This window comes from Micropterus salmoides, unplaced genomic scaffold (genome assembly GCF_014851395.1).
Source record: "Micropterus salmoides isolate LMB-PRFRI ecotype aquatic unplaced genomic scaffold, ASM1485139v1 Ms_hic_scaffold_13, whole genome shotgun sequence".
NCBI classification, from domain to species: domain Eukaryota; kingdom Metazoa; phylum Chordata; class Actinopteri; order Centrarchiformes; family Centrarchidae; genus Micropterus; species Micropterus salmoides.
In genome coordinates, this window is record NW_024040374.1 from 18,157,399 (window position 1) to 18,175,766 (window position 18,368).

At 40.2% G+C, this 18,368-nt stretch overlaps 1 protein-coding gene across 1 annotated transcript in view; it reads left to right on the plus strand.

The window, feature by feature from the left end:
- Positions 1–18,368, plus strand: part of faf1 (Fas (TNFRSF6) associated factor 1) — a 63,344-nt gene that overhangs the window by 27,852 nt on the left and 17,124 nt on the right. Inside the window, exons 9-15 of the mRNA XM_038715934.1 lie at positions 3,702–3,797; positions 3,964–4,087; positions 4,213–4,276; positions 4,384–4,465; positions 11,451–11,605; positions 17,204–17,340; positions 17,450–17,538. Coding sequence (XP_038571862.1) covers positions 3,702–3,797; positions 3,964–4,087; positions 4,213–4,276; positions 4,384–4,465; positions 11,451–11,605; positions 17,204–17,340; positions 17,450–17,538 — 747 coding nt within the window. The remainder of the gene's footprint in view (positions 1–3,701; positions 3,798–3,963; positions 4,088–4,212; positions 4,277–4,383; positions 4,466–11,450; positions 11,606–17,203; positions 17,341–17,449; positions 17,539–18,368) is intronic.

Genomic DNA, 18,368 nt, shown 5'->3' on the forward strand with positions numbered 1-18,368 from the left:
GAAGCATTGTGGTGCTACAGAAAAGCGCCAGCCTCCAAATCGTATTCTCAAGACTTTAGGGAGCACGCCCACTGTTAATGATCCCATTGATTCAACATTTCAGTAATTTTTTATGCCTACCTTAACCTCTAGCTCTGTATTTGCATTTGTAGGTGTGTGCGTACATTACACACAGTGTGCAGGACCCCAGATACTAATCAGGAGAGACATATCTTCAGCAAGGCTCAAAGGAGCCTATAAGAAGGAAACCAACAGGTGTTTAGGGTGGGGCGCACTGGCCCTGTATTCTTTTTTTGCCTTCTTCCTCCCTGTCAAGTACATTTTTCTCATGTTTGAGACACTCATACTTCTTCCTCTAGTCATCTCTTTTCCTTTTACTGACTACTCTGCCTCACTTCCCTTGCTCCATCAAAGAGAAAGTGGAGTAAGGTGGTACTGTGGTTGTGGTTGCCTTCAGTGCAGCTGTCAGTAGTAATTATCTCACAATCACAGCCAGACACCTAATCCAAACACTGCCCACACTAGAAAAGAAAAAAATGAAACACAGAAAGAATGAAGGGAGAGAAAGAAGGGAAGAAAGGGTTGAAGAGTGGAGGGAAAGGAGGGAGGGGGTAAGAGAGAGAGAAAATTCTTTCCCTGCTTCGGCCCCTGAATGCTTAGAGCCTCAATGCAAGTGTTAATTAAAAGAATCCAAAAAAGAAGAGCGAGCCTTTGTGTGGAGATGTGGGAGAGGGTCATTTGGGGGGGTTAACCTCAACCCCCCACCCCCGTGTCCTGCGGCGTTTCAGCCTTGTTTCCACGTTTTACCACTGAGCCGCCAAGCTGCACTTGTGTACCTCAACATCAGGAGAAGCCATCGGGTCAAAGCGAGGAAGAGGATTGAGAGGCACTCAACTCATTTTTTTCCCCTTTCACCTCCCCTCCTTGCATCCATGTCAGTCCAAACCCTGCAGGCTGTCTTTGACAAGGGAAGTGATCAACTTTATTTATACACTTATTAGGCCCTCAGACGAAAGCCTCTCATTGTGAGTAGTGGGGGCAAAGGGTTTATGGGGATCCTCTCGGCAGCCGCTGTTAAGATTCTCACGTTTGATTGCCACTTGATTGAAGAATAGGCAGAATAGACTTCGGGCCATACCTTCACATCCTTAAGGCTCAGACCCTGTATATCTTTGTCTGGCTCAACATCTACGGCTCTTTCTCAGTGCTAATTCAACTCTCAGGCCAAGCAACCATCCTGTCTCAAATAGCCATAGATTTTCTTTTGTTTAAAAAAAAGTATTGCTAACTTCCTTTACTTTTACTGTTGGGGGATGTTTTTGTTCCATTACTTTGTGAAATTCTCTGGAAAAATATGTATAACACAATGATCTAATAAACAGGACCAGAGTACTAAATTAGTTAGAGTTAAGTTACACAAGCAAAGACGGGGCAATTCAGTTAAGTGTTCTTCGTAGGTGTTCCACCGATACTCAGCTGTCTTTGCTGTGACATTTACACACTTCTCATTGTCCAGAGTACACTCGCTACTAATTGGTAATACACAAGAAATACAATCTGTTTCTTATGTTATCTGTGTGTACCACGCTGTTACTGTGTCTGGGGTGACTGACTGCTTGAGGCCTCGTTGGAAAAGTTTTACTTCACTGAGAAAGAAAAAACAGATTTTTCATATATTTTTATCCTCTGTTTCACTGTTGGCCAGCCCCTTTAGCGGTGATGTCATTCACAAGTTTCAACAATGCATCGAAGTCTAGCCACTGCTTTTTTGAGCAGTTTTCTTTGCTTAAGACAACATGGAGGAGGAATACTCATCAGGATATTATTCATTCTTGAATTGCCAGGGGAGGTACTGCGTTTCTCATATCTTGTCCTCGGTTACGAAGCTGGTGGGAATTTAAGACAGTATATCGCTAGTCAATGTTTTCTTTGGGCTGCAATAAATTGTAAAAGGGTTGTTCCTCTTCAGGGGATTAGTTCATTATCTTAGTTTAGGAAAAGAAAATCTATATGCATTCAATAGTATATGTGTGAACAAACACATCTAAGGGATACAGAACATGGTTGCACCTAAGGTTGGGCAATATGAATAAAATCCTCCAATATCATTTCAAATATATATATTCTGAAAAATCAATTAAGAAACTGTTTATGGATACACAAACCAGACAGGGATGCCTTTTTTGGTTATTCCAGTGAATTTAACACCTCACAAATCAGTAATTCATCACATCGATGCAAAAAATGAAATCAAATGTCAATATTGCAGCAAAGCAGTTCTATTTATTTGTAACATTGCCCAAAGTGATCTAATACACCCAGCCTTATTAACAGAATAGATGATATAAACGTTACGGACAAATACTATAATATGGTTTATATCGTCACACCCAACACTAGTTGTACCTAGTCATGCATGTAGTTTAGCCACAACTGTCCAAATATTTTGGTCTTTTGGCTGCAGCTAACTTACTGCCATTGAAAAGATAAAGTAGTATGAAAAGATAGGAAATAATAGATAGTGAAAGTGGCACTTTGTCAGATATTTTGGTCCTTATTGGTGCTAGGTACACAGTGTACTCACTAGTAAGTCCATGTTGAGGACAAGGTCTAGTGGTTACACTGTTCTCTCCTGTTATAGAAGCTGAAGCCAGCATGAGGAACCACTCTATCTTGAAAGAGAAACTCCCCGTAGTCTCTGTGGTCCTTTTCAGACTCAATTGGCGTTGCATGTAATCGTCTCCTGATTCAACCATGTCCAGCTGCTCTTTGTGTGTCTTAGCACGTGACAATGGTGCAGATCACAGGACCTCTGCAGGGGACGAGCAGCTTCTCTGCCTGTTATCACACCCTCCCTGCCTGCTCTGCCTCAGCCCCGTTGTTTAAAAATTCACTCTCCCAGAAAAGCATTTGCATCTGGGGGGTTTTCTGCTTTGCTCATAGCTCATTAGTACATCTGTGGATATGTTGTTGCATTATTGTGTCAAGTATCATTGTGTGATTGTTACCGGTCTTGCTTTTAGTGGTCACTGTTGACAGGAACTAACAGTGGTGTCTTCATGTTGAGAAAATGACATGATGGGAATCAATCTAAAATCTGGCACACCACTTTTTAAAAGCAAGGTATCTTTAGTTTCACACTACATCCTGCAACTGCCTTGCCTGTATTGTTGATGTCCCATGGGGTCTAAGGCAAGAGACACCAGCTGTAATGAGTCCCTGCTGAACGCTGACATTTCCAGTCCTTGCTTTGGATTTGGCAGCTCATTAGTCAGGTGTTCTCTTACTACAAACCACCTCCACACTTGCGGCTACTGCAGGTGTACACAAACCTCATCAAGGTTCTCCCATGATTAGTGAGATGAGCAAGCCTGAGTTAAAAAGTCATAAAGTATCTCATGAAACGGGCTATGCTTCTGCAGCCTGGGGAAAGCTAGTCCTAAATAGGCTAACTAAAGTATTTGAGAAGAGAGAGAACTTGAGTCAGTTGTGAGGTTTGTTTTGTTCTGATTAGAGTTCAGTCTTTGGTAAAGAGTAGTAGTAAGTGACATTTTCCATCACTCACTCCCCTAATGAACAGATTGGACTCAATTTAACTTGATGGGAACTTTGAGTAGACTTAGATTGGGCCAATAATCACACATGGTTGAAGATCTTAAACAACTGGTGACTTAATCACTCTTTATGTTTCCTGTTATTAGATGACGCTAGCTGTCTCTGGTATCAGCTATCCTTGCCATCACCTCAGTGTTTGTCGACGGTCCACCCCAGCCAATTCACAGGAGCCCACAGAAGAGGTATATACACACAAACACACTCTTTCTATATGGATCTGCGCTGTGGATTCATTTCTCCCTGGGCGCGGTTATACATGTTAACTCCTAAAACACGTAAACAAAATGCTTCTGTTAATTACTTCTGTTGAAATAGGTCTAGCAGTTAATGAATCATTTATGTTTACAGTGTGCAGATGTCCATATGGTCAGCGACAGTGAGGGGGATGATTTTGAGGATGCGTCAGAGTTTGGTGTGGACGATTCAGAGATGTTTGGAATGGGCTCCTCTACCTGTCGGAAATCCCCTATGAGTATGTACAGTGTAGCAGCCTAACAAAGTTAGATTGGAAATCTTAATTTTAGCTCCAGGCATTGTATTAAATTCCTGTGACATGCAGCTAAAGCTTGACCATAAATCATTTTTGTCCCCTTCCAGTGCCAGAGAATAGTGAGAATGAAGCTGATGCCTTACTGCACTTTACTGCCGAATTTTCTTCAAGGTGAGCTAAGCATCGGATTCTTCTCATATTGATTGATTGAAATCAAAGAAGGCTAGCATGTTGCATTGTTTTTATGGGCTTGTTTCTCTGTCCTGTGTGTCCTGTAGGTATGGAGAGACCCACCCAATGTTCTTCATTGGGACTTTGGAGGCAGCGTCTCAAGAAGCCTTCTATGGCAAAGCCAGAGATGTAAGTAAGCTGAGTGACTGTTTGGGGCCTGATAGGAAGGTTTTTTAATTTATTGGGATATTGCATTGGGTAACAAAATCCTATTTTTCTTTGTACTTTCATATTTCAAACACTTTTCATTTTGATTTTATTTAAGATACGACATGCTGATGTTACTAATGTTGGCTTGTCCTTTAGCTCTGAGGTAATTGCTCCTTAGTGTAGCCTAGCCGTTGCTTTCTCTTTTTTGAGCAGTTTTTTTCGCTTAAGACAACACAAAGGAGGAACACAGACTGATTAGGATATTATTCATTCTCTATCTGCCAAGGGAGATACTGTGTTAATAATATCTTCTCCTTCATTACGGAACTGGTGGGAATTTTGCACTCAATGGTCAGTATTATAACCAGTTGCAGTATATGACCAGTCCACTCTTTTAGTCTAGTCTGCAATAAATTGTAGAATGGATCTTCTTGTCCTGAGGACCAGTGAGATGGAGTTCATTATGTTAGTTTAGCAAAAGCTTTATGTACACACACACACACACACACACACACACACACACACACACACACATATACACACACACACACACACACACACACACAATGTAAAAATGAAATATAATAGAGAGGTGGGTACCTTGTCAGGGATTTTGGCAGTTTTTTGTACTCACCTGTCTGTCTAAATGATTTCCTACTGAGATCTTAGCAGCAGTGGACTGAAAAGAACATTCTGTTAAAAAAAAATCGCCCGGGGCTTCATTGGTATGCAATGTTTTTTTTATTATTAAACCTTAATTTATTCAAGAGCGTCAGGATAGGCAACATCAAGTCGGCAAAATACCTTTTAACAATTAAGATAAAACAAAGTTGTTGCTACGGATACCTATAAGAAGGTTTGTGCTCCATGACAACCAGTTTGAAAAACAGGGTTTTCTAAATGAGATGGTAGTATGATGTAGTTTTCTCCTCCATCTCAATGATTGTTGCTACACTGTTCATGCAACAAGGTGTTCTTCCTGCAGTGTGGTTTTACATGTGTTTGATCAACAACTGCTCCGCAGTATGTTTTGTTTTACGTTAATGTTGTGTTGAGGTAAACATTAAACCAGGTTAAACTTTTTTGCCCCCAAACATCACTTTTTGCTGCAATCCTCCGTGTTGGTGCCCCTGCTGTCCCATAAGATGCTAAGTGTTTTTTGGACACGGTGCTTTTGTTGGTCTGAATGCAGCCTTATGTGGACCTATACATATACTGTACAATGAGTAGCCACAATATAAACACCAAAAAGGAAAAGAATGTAACTCTGAAGCAACTTCATAATTATTATAAACACTGCCAAAAATGTAGGACATATTTGGCTGAATGCAATGAGCAATGATTTATTGTATCATGACTAGAGGCCAAACCTGCACAAAAAAATATATCAAGAATCACAATGGCATCTGCGAAACTCAGACAAACTGAACTGACAAAGAGAAATGAAATAAATGTAACCAACAGGCATTTGAGTAACATTAACGGGATATCCTGAGTTGATTAAAAATTGCTGCTTACCATGTAAGTTTAAATTATCTCTCTTAATAGTGTGTTGGCATAATCATTTATTTAATTCAAAGTTGAATTCATATTTCCATGCAGTGTTTACTGTTATTTGTCTACCCTCTGTGTTATGCTGTGTGGAGAAGGCTTTGTAGCCACATTGATATAATTTCATCAAAACCCTCATCAAATTTTCACCCTGACAGCTGAGGCTTTATTTTTAGCTGTCCACTTTCCCCGCTTGTTTTTTGGCTTTTGTCCTTTTAAGGATGCTTGTATCAACTGACAGCTTGTGTGGATTACAGCCTTATTAGACTGTGAGGACACAGCAAGATGTTAGGGGGGTTCAGATCACCAGGCACACAGAGAGGGAGGGTGGGTGGAATAGATGATGGTAGGGGCACAAAACAGAGAACATGGTCTGAAAAGAGAGGAGGGTGCAAAAAGTGAAAGTCAGAGGAAGAGACTGTGTGAGAAGAAAGCCGGGGGAAAACATTATGAGAGGTTGCAGGATAAGGGTAAGATATGGAGAGAATGTGAAATAAACAGAGATGGAAAATCCTTAAGAGAAGCTTGGCGTCGCGCCTGCTTCACAGCTGATCTCCTCTCCTAAGCCAGCACAATATGGCCGACGTCTCCCTAGTGTTCACACACTCAGTACTGTACCACTGTGCTCTACCCAGCGCTGGGGCGAAATAGTATTCATTTTCACTGTATTATGTTTTATTCTGGGTGAGCTTGATTTAGTCTGCCAACTGTGCTGTGGTTAGAATGGCTTTAGGGAAGCTGGAGATGTGCAAAGAATTTTGCATGAAAACAGAAGCTATTTGATCTGTTCTGTGTTTGTCCTGTTTTGTCACAAGCGTCCTAGACGACAGGCCAAAACATGCTGCTTTTGACTTTCATTACACAGTAGCATATGTGCACGATTACACCGTCCATTCCTCCGTCTATCCAGCCATGCTTTGCTCTTTGCTTCCATTTGAAAAGGAATCTAGTTTTTGTGTCCTCGTCGTAGAAAAAGCCTATTTCATTAAGGGGATATTAGAATAGGGCAGATTTGACTGAAGGGGGACTACTTGGTGGGTTTATAAACAGAGGAATCAGTCTCACTCCCTCAAAGCTTGGGAGAGGCTAATCACTAAGCAAAACACTACATTTGATGAAGTGTTTCTGTAGGTGTGTGTTGGGGGACTGTTGAGATAGACTCAATCCATCCTTAATGAAAATGCTTTGGGCTGCAGAGCTGAGCTGAGCTGAGCTGAACCCTCTTGGGGATCAGTGGTTAGTCAGAGCGGACAGAGAGATAGGCCACCCATCACTAACCACGATCCTCACTAAATCCCCATCAACGCAGTGGTTAATCACTCTAACCCCACTCTCCTCTGCTCTCCACTCCTGTCTCCTCTCTGCCACACACACAAAGACACATTAAAATTCATAGCCTTGCTGGAGAGGGGAGTTCAGGGATTTATCACTGCCAAGTATCCGCTTTAAAACCCAGCAATAGCCTTGCAGAGTCAAGAGGAAAGAGCACTGGTGCATCAGAATGGCATATAAAGCTATCTCAGATCAGATCTAGGGCTGTAAATCAGAAGCAACAGTATAATGGTTCATAGACTACACCTGACAGGATAACTCATGCTTAAATAGTTGGATTAAGAGTTAAATCAATGTAAAGTGTAGTAAAATGTATTCCTATATGTGAATATATTGAACCTACTTTTTTATCCTTCTAACCATTAGTAGAGCTTACATAGCCAAAACCCGCTACCTACTTAGCTTTAACCACATAATTCAAAGCAGACAGTTCATTGAATAGTTTATTCACACTTGGGGAAGAGTTCAGAATTTGGTGCTGTTTCGGTTATAAAGATGTAATAAAGAATGGCTGTGGAGAGCCTCCTGTGTGGTTGGTCATCAATCTGAATGTGTTTTCCCACTGTGTGTTAATGGTCATTAGATCAGTAATTTGAGCTCTTCATTTTGAAGTGTTTGCTTTTCCAGACTGAGCCTGCCATCTTTAGAGCAATCACTATCTGGACTTCTTTGTCCTTCCTTCGCTAAATACCTTTCTGTGCACATCTGTATCACATTCACTGGTGTCCTCTGGCCCCGTTAAACATACCATACATGTGGTTAAAAGCCTATTAAAAGTATCACCCACAGAAAACAGCCCTTTGATTAAACCATCAACTGTCTGTCAGGAAAGAGGACTACTTGAGCCCTAGAGTTCCCCTACAAAGTCCCCCAAAGAGGCTTGAAATGTAAGAAATAATGCCATGACAGTGTCAGATATGTATTGTTTATCTGTGTACCAACGCATTATATTTCTGCTTGGTGAGAGTGACTGGATAGATGACAGAAAGATAAGACACTCAGACAGGTCACATAGGACCTGGATGTACTGTAATACGAGACAAGATATCATCTGAGATTTTGGATTAATATTAGCTTTCCCTCAAAGTCAGAGTGCCCACCACGATATGGCCACAAATGTTATCACGATAAAAAGTTTCATATATATATATAAAACTCTTTTTTTATGGTCAACACTTGATGCCAAACAGTGGATCACTTCGCATATCTGAGTTAGAACATTCAAAACAATGATGATAAAATCTTTGTCAACAAATATGCAAGAGTAAAATTAAGTAAGGGCTTTTTTCACGCCTTTTTCCTCAACAAAATAATCTGAATTAAAAAATTATGTCCTAATTCGTGTATGATTCAAGTGAATAAAATCAAACATTTATTGAATATTTATTGAACATCTATTATATTGTTATAGAAAAAAATTATATTGCGATAAATATTGTTGTTGTTTTATTGTCCAGCCCTACCTCCACATCTGTGAGTGTAGAGTGGCACTCTGTAGCTGAAGGTTAGGGGGGATGGATGAATTTGGTTGCATTGTGGGGTTGTTGGTTTTTTTCGTATTAATTAGTGTTCATTCTATGGGCACTTTATTTTCCATTCCACTGTGAAAACTTAGCAGTACATTTTACAGTCCAAATCGAGATGATCAAATAAAAGTGAAAGTATATATATATTGCAACACGAAGTAAATCTGGAGTGATTTCAGATGCAGCCTATAATACAGCAAACCTGCATGAAAAATGTAGTATGTGAAAAATGTAAAGCCCTTTTCTTTAGATTGCATCATTTAACCAGCAGTGTTCAGAATTTTTTGTAGAAACATACAAAGATAAATATATTTTTCCTGCATGGCCAGGGAGAATCCCTGATGTATCATCACAGTTTAAAGTTTTATAGCACACATTTTTTGGAGGGGAATTTTTTTATTTTTTTAAAGGAAATAATCACCTATGTCTGGACCTTGGTGACCTCATAGCTGGTTATGGCCATGACAGGAATGATCTGAAGCCCAATAGGATGTTATTCAGCATTAAGCATCAATGTTTGAGACTAAATTTTTAAACTTCTATAAGCAGACTAACAGCATCTTTTAGAGCTATGACAGAGGCAAACACTTTGTACTTCACTGTTGGCTCTGTCTAGTTCAGCTTGGTTTTATTGTGGAGTTGAATTCATAGGGAGGAAAGGCCAAAACCCAGGATGGTAGCTACAGTATAGTGCAGCAAATAGTAAATCTGTTTTATTGATCACAAATACTCATTTAGGGGGACACCACAAAACAATACACAATTTTCAGTTCAAGCTGTTGAGGATTAATTTCATTAGAAAAATATTGGCATTGTAGGTTTGTATGGGAAAATTGTATATTTTCTAATTAAATGTAGAGATGACTCAAACTCTTAATCGATCTACCTTCAGAGTAAGAGCGGCATCAATAAAACAGTCAGATACTCAACAGACTCAATGCAAACGTTGCGTGAAGTCTTTAGTCTCTCTCTCTCTCACACACACACAAAGCAAGCTTATATTTAGGTGAACAGGTGTGAGGAAGGGCTATGGGGTCACTATCTAGCTCAGGTTGGACCTAGTAATTTAGCTGAACTGAGGGATTTGCTCCTCCCTGTTAAGACAGGCAGTACAAAAGATCTGACTTGAAAGCAGAGTGGGAACAGAGGGGTATGGACAGTTTAACTAAGATGAAGGAGTTCAGTTTGCCAAAATGCCCACTTTGATTAGTCTTTACACTTGCTCTAATTGAGCATGCATGTGTGTGAGTGAGTGTGAGTCGTTCACTTGTGGGTACCACACAGTTATATTTGTGCGTCTGCGCATGTGTGCTGGGGACATCAGTGTTTGAGCGTGTATCAGGTTGTTGTTTTTTTCATGTTGTAAAACTCTCCCTCCCTTCACACTCACCCCTCTCTCAAGACTGAATTTGCTTGTCTTCTCAGCATGAGTGTTTAATCTTTTCAGGCCGTTGAATCGGCCCAATGAATGAGTCCCCAGCTCCTTCTCTCTAGGAGCCCTGGAGATTATTCTAAAGCACTAATCGTTGAGCAAACACAGCAGTGCTCTTCCATTCCCATTCTACACAGGCCACAGTATAGCACAACTTTTTTCACTTCCCCTCACGTTTTACGCCCTGGGTAGATTTTTCGCTTTTTGGCGTACGTAGCCTAGATTACTGCTCCTGAGAAACAGAGCTCTTGACTCCTCCTTCACAGCCGTGGTTAAAAATGCACTAAGCGGCGACTGAGGGAGTTTTTCTTATTTGTTCTTTTATAGCAAGAGAAGTGACATGTAATTTAGAGAGCATTATTTCCAACATTGTCCCCTGGAACCTTTTTATGTTTGTGGGTGTGTTTGTTTTTTAATTAGATTGTCAGTTGGGAGAATCTGCCAGGCTTATATGATGGTGTCAATATCCTTGGATTTGGAGCTTCGTCAATATTGTCTGGCCCTGCCGCTACTAACCTGAACAGGCTGCTGGCATTTGGTGTAAAATAAATAGAGTGATTTGTCTGTTTTGTTTTCTCCATATCTTCGTCGCCTTCAAGAGAAGTTTTATTTGCACCGCTCTCCATTTGATTTTGCGTGGTATTTGCTTTTTTGCCAGTTGTGGCCTTGCTGTGGTCTATAGAAGTCATGCTGGCTCTGAACCCAGCGGCTTGTCATGTCATTTTATGAACATGTAATGTGGAAATGTCTTTCAAGTGATGAGACACCCACGCTGGGCTGAGAGATCTCACACTGCAGACCAGCACAGATTTGAGAGCAATGGATTTTACAAAATACAATTTTTATCTTTTCAAAGACAGATTACAGATTTGACGGTTTATTACTGTTTGGTTTGTTAAAGGTGTTCATTAAATTTACTAATCTGTAAAGTCTCTTTTTCTTAAACTTAAAAACAACCTGTGCAGCCAACTATCCTACTTCTAGTTTCACCTTGAATCAACTCACAAAAGAAAAAATTGTTTCCACTTCACAAAGACACGTATCCAGAGGGAATCAGCGTTACATTTTGCTCACATAATTTCTTTCTCTACATATTCCTCTCTTTTTTCGCTCCTATCCTCAGAGAAAACTGCTGGCCATCTACCTCCACAATGATGAAAGTGTCCTCGGCAATGTCTTCTGCTCCCAAATGATGTGTGCTGACTCCATCGTCTCCTACCTGAGCCAGAACTTCATTACATGGGCCTGGGATGTCACTAAAGAAGCTAACAAAGCCAGGTACCAGAGTCAGCCAGAGGGCTTTTTGTTTATTTCAGGTGACTTGCTGGTCATAGTGCTGCGGGGTTTATCAGTTATGTCATGCTGTATTTTGTTCCCCTTTCTCTGCTTGTCTTGCTGCCTTTACTCAACATTGCAGTGGTGATATGAATAAAGATGCAACTTAGTTCAACACATTTTGTTTACGAATTGTATATGATGATTAATAGGGGAGAGCGGGTGATTTGTGCCTGTGGGGAAATTGAACCTACCCCTTGTTTCTAAGTAACTTAACTCTAGACCAGATTTTGTCATGTGATTACACATTTTTGAAGAGCCATTCATTTTACTCACCTTTTGATGGAGACAGGCCAGTGGAATTTGTGGTAAGCACATTTAAGTTAAAAAACTTTTATGTTCAAGGAGTTGTGATTCTTGTCTAAACAATTACAGACAAGTTTGAAAGAAATCTAATAATACGCTCTGAGGCGAATTTACAAAAGGATTGTGTGGCTTTTGTGGTTGCTAAACCTTCACAAATAAGACAAAAAATTTCTCAGTTCTCAAAGCACCCGCAAAGGGTGAAACGCACCCCTAACTGAGCTGCCAAGAAAATAGCGTCTCACTGCTCTGGGGCTATTTGCACGTATTTCAATTATGTAATATACATTTGGCGGAAAATTGGCCCCTTTCTATGCAAATGAGCCTCATTGCAAAAAAAAATATGTTCAATTCACAAACACCAGTGCTAATAGCCACATGCAGTGAGATTATTAGCGTCTTCAGAGAGTTGGTGGTAAATGAAGTGCTTTTATAAGGGGTGTCTCACCCAGACTTTCCAGGGATTATGGTGGCGGTGATTGTAGCCTTGCAAAACAATAGTGCATCACAGTACACAATATGTGCACAGATGGCACATACAGGACAATACCTTAAAACATAAAACTTATTGCTGTGAGGGGCAGAGACGATGGTAACGCACTGTAACAGAGCAGAGTAGCGAACAGCTCTCAACCCATACATGAAGGGGAGTATGGAGTGTCAAAAAACAGAGTCTGTCATAGACAAATGACAGACACAGCACAGATAGAAACAAATAAAACAGCAGAGTGAGTTGATGGATAATTAAAATAATTAGAATTAGAGTTCTCTTTAAAATCAAGCTCTAAGTAAAGTTTTGTTCTTGCAGCTGAATTTATAACATCTTTTGACTCTGATGTTCTTAACCATGTGGTGTGATATGCCACTTTAGTACACTTTAAGAATGAATATTGCTTATGGATTTACAGAAAATTGCATATGAACATTTAAGATACGGTGGCATTAGCGCAATATCCTTTGTGAATCTGACCTTGAGACTTTTTTGAGACTGTGTCAGACATATATGGACTCAACTTAAGTAATATTTGACAGTTGTAATGTGTGATGCTATAGTATTGTGTCAGCTCCTGTTGCTACAACTGTAGTACCAGGTAGTTTTAAGTTTTGCTGACAATATAAACACTAGATACTGTTTTAAGATTGAGTCCATGAAATATTGCTACATGAGTAATCAGGAAGGTTTTAACAAGAGTTGTTTAAACAAGTTATCAAATCAGATATTTAAATGTAAAAACAATGGTGAACAAATTAATGAGTCCAGTGGTATTATCTGGCCCTGGACCTCTCAGAGATCCTGTCACCTTTCAGAGTCATACTGTGTTTAGTATTGCATTTTGCCGACTGTAAAGTTGAGTAGAGCAATAACTGAACCTCTAAGCCCTGACTGCATGCTTAATCCTTATGTTTTATTTATATGTGATTTATTGTGTGGAGGAGTGGACTGTTTGCACAGTGAGTTGTATCTAATAAAGAGGATGTTGAATGTATTTCAGTGGGAGAGCAGCTTGATTGTGTGCAGAGGGCTCCGAATACCCTGTTAAGCAAGCTGTTACTATCTTTTTCCTGTTATCATTGTTATTGATACTAGAAGAGGTTAATGTAGTTTAATTAGTGCCCTGCCTGATCCTATTACTTAAGAGTTAATAATAAAGATTTATTAAAATTTAAGCCTGCAAAGACTTAATTTCCCCTCGGGAAGTCAATAAATTATTCTTATTCTGAAGATTACGCCCTGTTTAGCCATTTCAGCGTGGAGAGCAAGCTTATAGAAAATTATCTAAAATATTAGTGTGGAGGGAACCTCATTTCACACATAAACAGCGTTTCCTAAAGTATTCGTATTAGTGTGGACATATCCTTAATTGCTGACATTCAATTCTCACTCCATTGCTCACACCCTGTATCTCTGTCCTCTCTCTCTCTTATACTGCATTCTCTTTTTGAAGCTCGGAGCTTGCATGCTAACAAAAGGCGTTGTGTTTGCATGGTGAGGCCCCTGATTGGGCAATCTTGACTAAGCTGTCTGAATAGAGGGTCAGTGGGAGACGAAAGACTCCGTTGGAGTCCAAACATCTCTATCTCTCCATTTAATCACAAAGTCCTGGTGCAGCTCCAGCAGTCTGTGTTGATAGCTGCAAGGTCTGCGCGACACTTGTTTGTTACACAGGTCCAGCTACTAGGATGGATATTTCTATCTGGATAGTACATTTTATAGAAAAACTGAGTAAATGTTAAAGGGTTAGTGTGCAATGTGTTATAGATCAGATCCCCTGCAGGTTCAAGTATAGCGCTGTGCAAAGATGGAGGTGAAAGTGGACCTGCTTGTGGTTTGATTGGGTTTACTCATTACTTTTGTGCCAAGGGCCCTCTCTCCTACTTCCCCCCATCTTTCTGCTACATCTTTCCTTCTCCTTTCATTTAATTCCTGGTCCTTCCATCTTTCATTATTCCCTTTCCCTTTATCCCACTACCATAACTCTCTCCCTCTCTCCCAAAATTTCTAGAGTTAAGCCTGCCCTCTGGTAGCAGCCATTTAAGAAAGACTCGCACCTTGACCTCACCCCTCTATTATTTCTTTCAAGAAAATTCCCTCCTTCCTTCATTCCACTCTCCTTTCTCTCTCCCATTGGCATCCTTTGCTTTTTGCCCCAGCTGAGCCTTTTTATTGCACATTAAAAGGCAGGCAACATCTGGAGCTTTTCATCACACACAGCTAGTCACAGCTTTGCTGCTAACGCATGCATGCACATATGCACACTCACTCACTCTCACACACACACTGCTTCTCTGCATTCTCACGCTCTCTGGTTGATCCAAAGTGACTGGTGATTGGCATCAGTCACACAGGCTGTTAGAAAGGTATCCTGTGTGCGTGTGTGTGTGCATGTGATGAACCTGCTGATATTGGAATGTGCCTGTTGCTTAGCTGTCCATATTCTCACAGGCCTCCCAGTTAAATGATTAATTATGCATAAATGCAGTTCCGCTGATTGGATGCCAGTGTAATTGTCACCCATGGGAGATGAATCTGATATATCGTACTGGTGCTGTACTGTCATTGTATACGACAAATGTTGAAACTATGAATAGATAAATAAAAGTAGATTATTTTATTGGTGTGTGTTGTGCTATCTCAAATCTATTAAACATTTTATTACATACTAACATATGTGTACAAGCACAAGTAAACTAATGCGACTTTATTTTCCTGCTAATTCTTTTTTAGAGATTACGACCATCTGCAGTGTACAAGAGCCTGAAACAATAATAATTTAATGCAGCCCAGCAATACAGGCGTTATTGTTAATGACCTTGAGTGTAATTTGGTGTCTTAACGGCTAAAGAGCAGGGACAAAGCAACGTGCAAGCCTGGACGGTACACTTGACTTCTCCTCTTGACATCCTCCTACCTGAAAACATAACTGGTGGAGAAGGAGAACAAAATGTCATTTTCAAATCAAAACATGTCCATGTTTGCTCTGAAACAAAGTGTGTCTGACACAGTGAGCTATCAGAGCATCCGGTTCCCATACATACTCCCATACAGGTGGCTGGCAAAAACATTCCCTGCAGTGCTACTGTACTAGCCTGACTCATCAGCTGCTTGTTGGAGCAAATGTCAGGTCTAACCAGTCAACTTGCATCTTCACACACCACTTTGATGTGATGAAATGCTATGTGACAGACCAGGGAAACATTAACTGTTTTAGCTGTCTGGATGTGAAGTGAGAGATGGTGATGGGATATGGGACAAATTAGAAGCTGTCAATCACATTAACCATCAGAGTAGAGCCTTAAACCCAACATTAGCTGCAGGTTTCATGCAGGTATTTCTTCTACGTTTGGTTCCCCCTGAAGGATTGGGATTGGAGGCCACAGGTCTGGTACAGACTATGCTACATTCTTTACCATGTTATGTTATGGCTGGATGAGACAGTGCTGAACTGTTCACCTCAGTTCCTGCAGTAGCTCGACTTCTTCCTGCCCTCAGCGTGTCCATACTTGTACTATAGATGGATTTATAAGTGCTTCATATCCTTGTTCTTAGCTACAGTGGATACATATTAGGTTTAGGCTGTGTTTCCTGATGGAGCAGTTTTTTTGCTGGGGTGGACTGACTTCCTTAGTTTAGAGATAGAAACCAAAGCAGGTTGGCTTGTGTTTGATGCGAGATTTAAGATTGGGTTACCCTTCAAGTTAGTGTCCATTGTTCCTTGGCCTTTCATTACAGGTTAGAGTTTCCCTGTGGGCTATTGTTATGGTCTGCCTGGGTCGAGGTATGAACAGGGACAAATGTCATGACAAAATGATCAGTAGGATTTAGGGTACCCAACTCCTTCATTGCAAGATGTGGGTCACTCAAAGTTCAACATTTTGAAAGGTTTAGTTTGAGTCATGTTCTTATAAAATATCTTAAATTCAATTCTGCTTTGAGCTGAGGTGCTATAGCTTTCATCCACATTTTCAGCATGTACCAGTACGATTGTTACCTTAAAAAGTACCACAATGAGCTCCGGTGCTCAATTTCACAGTTTGAGCAGTCTGCAAGTAGCTCCCTCAGCTTTGGCTTCATGTTTTAATGAGTATCACCCCCTCTCAGACAGCATACCTTCCATCTGTCTTCTTCCTCTGACCCGCTGTCCCTCCATCCATTCCATTACTTCTCTATTTTACCAGCCAGTTATTAAAGTAGATCTTATTAAAAGGCGGGAGAAAAAGCTAATCTATATTTGCATTCAGTCTATAGCAATTCATTAATATTATGACATTTACAGGGAGCTTGGCGGGGACCCGACTGCCTGCTACCCTTTTCCCTCTCTGAAATGTTAATTTAAAAAGTTCTGTCTTTGTAATGGAATAAGAAATCCTCTATTGCCCTATCAATTCTGGGTGTCTGCTGAGGAATACTAATTCATCGACGGTTCCAATTGAGATAGCATGTCACTCTGATGGAATAAGAAAATTCAGAATTGGTTTTAAAGTCCTTAATGCCACGAGTTGTGTGTATTTCTGTTTTGCACTGCAGTTGGAAAAGCTGGAATACACACCCCCTTTTCAATACCTTGTAAAAATGTTTGTGTGTACATGCATGTGAATGTATGTCCACTTTTGGTCTATGTATTTTTTTTTTGGCTATGAAATATTTTTTTTTGGCTATGAAATATGTCTTCATATGCATTGTCGATCAAGTGAATTGAGGAGAATATTAATAATTTAAAAAATTCCTTTGCCCTCCAGACTACTCACCATGTGTACGAGGCACTTTGGCAGTGTTGTGACACAGACTATACGGACATACAAGACAGACCAGTTCCCTCTGCTCCTTATAGTCATGGGAAAACGCACATCCAATGAAGTTCTAAATGTTATTCAAGGTAATTACGACTTTATTAATGGTATGATTAACATCTATAGATATAAAAACACAAAGATTAAGTCACACAATGTGGGGCGTGATTGTTTGATTTGACTTTTAATCTTCAGGCAATACGACAGTGGACGAGCTGATGATGAGGTTAATGGGAGCAATGGAGATCTTCACAGCACAACAACAAGAGGACATCAAAGATGAGGTACGGTTTAATGGGAAACACAATTGTCAATCTCTAATTCTTACACACATAGAAATGGCTTTGGATTATCCTGAAAAGTAACATCCTATGACTTACTCCTGCCAGTAGGAAATTCTTCCCTTTTAAATGAAAGAATTTGCTTATCTTCATGTTGGTGACTTTAGTGGCAGGGAGAGCTAACACTGACATGTTCCCATGTAATATAGTATCACAACAGCACAGGAAAGTCGCACATCACAACCCGCTCTTGTTGACTGAGCTTTTTTAGCCTGAGGATAGAAATAAACTAATGCCCCTACTAATATCTGAACAAGAATCTCAAGTATGTGTTCTTACAGAGACCTCAGACATTTAGGTGATTGTTTGAAGTGGATGATTGATGATGATGATTATTTTACTAAATCATAAATAAGATTTTCTGTCCTGTTGACAGTGTCGATATCCTTTTAAAATGGTTACAGTTGAAAAGTTCGTAATGATATAGGGTCCTTTTTTTGACCGTGGCAGCATGCTGCTGTCAGTGTTGGTTTTCTCTCTGTATTTGGCTCTCTTGGGGTTGACCACACTTTAAATCGGCTCTATCATCCTGCGGTCTATTTCAGACAAGGACACTTTGGGTTCAGGTCTCTCTCTCTCTTTTTTTGTTTTTTTAAAAGAAAGAAAAAGTATTGTATTTACGCACGCTGTGTTGGAATAGGTTTTGTTTTGGACCTGGAAGACCTCAGTAACAATTAAAGCCACTTGGTTCATTAACCAACTTAATTTCCTTGTTTTAGCCAATGACTATAGCCACATTCAGCAACCCTTGTGGGACAGTTGAGCCAGTCTTT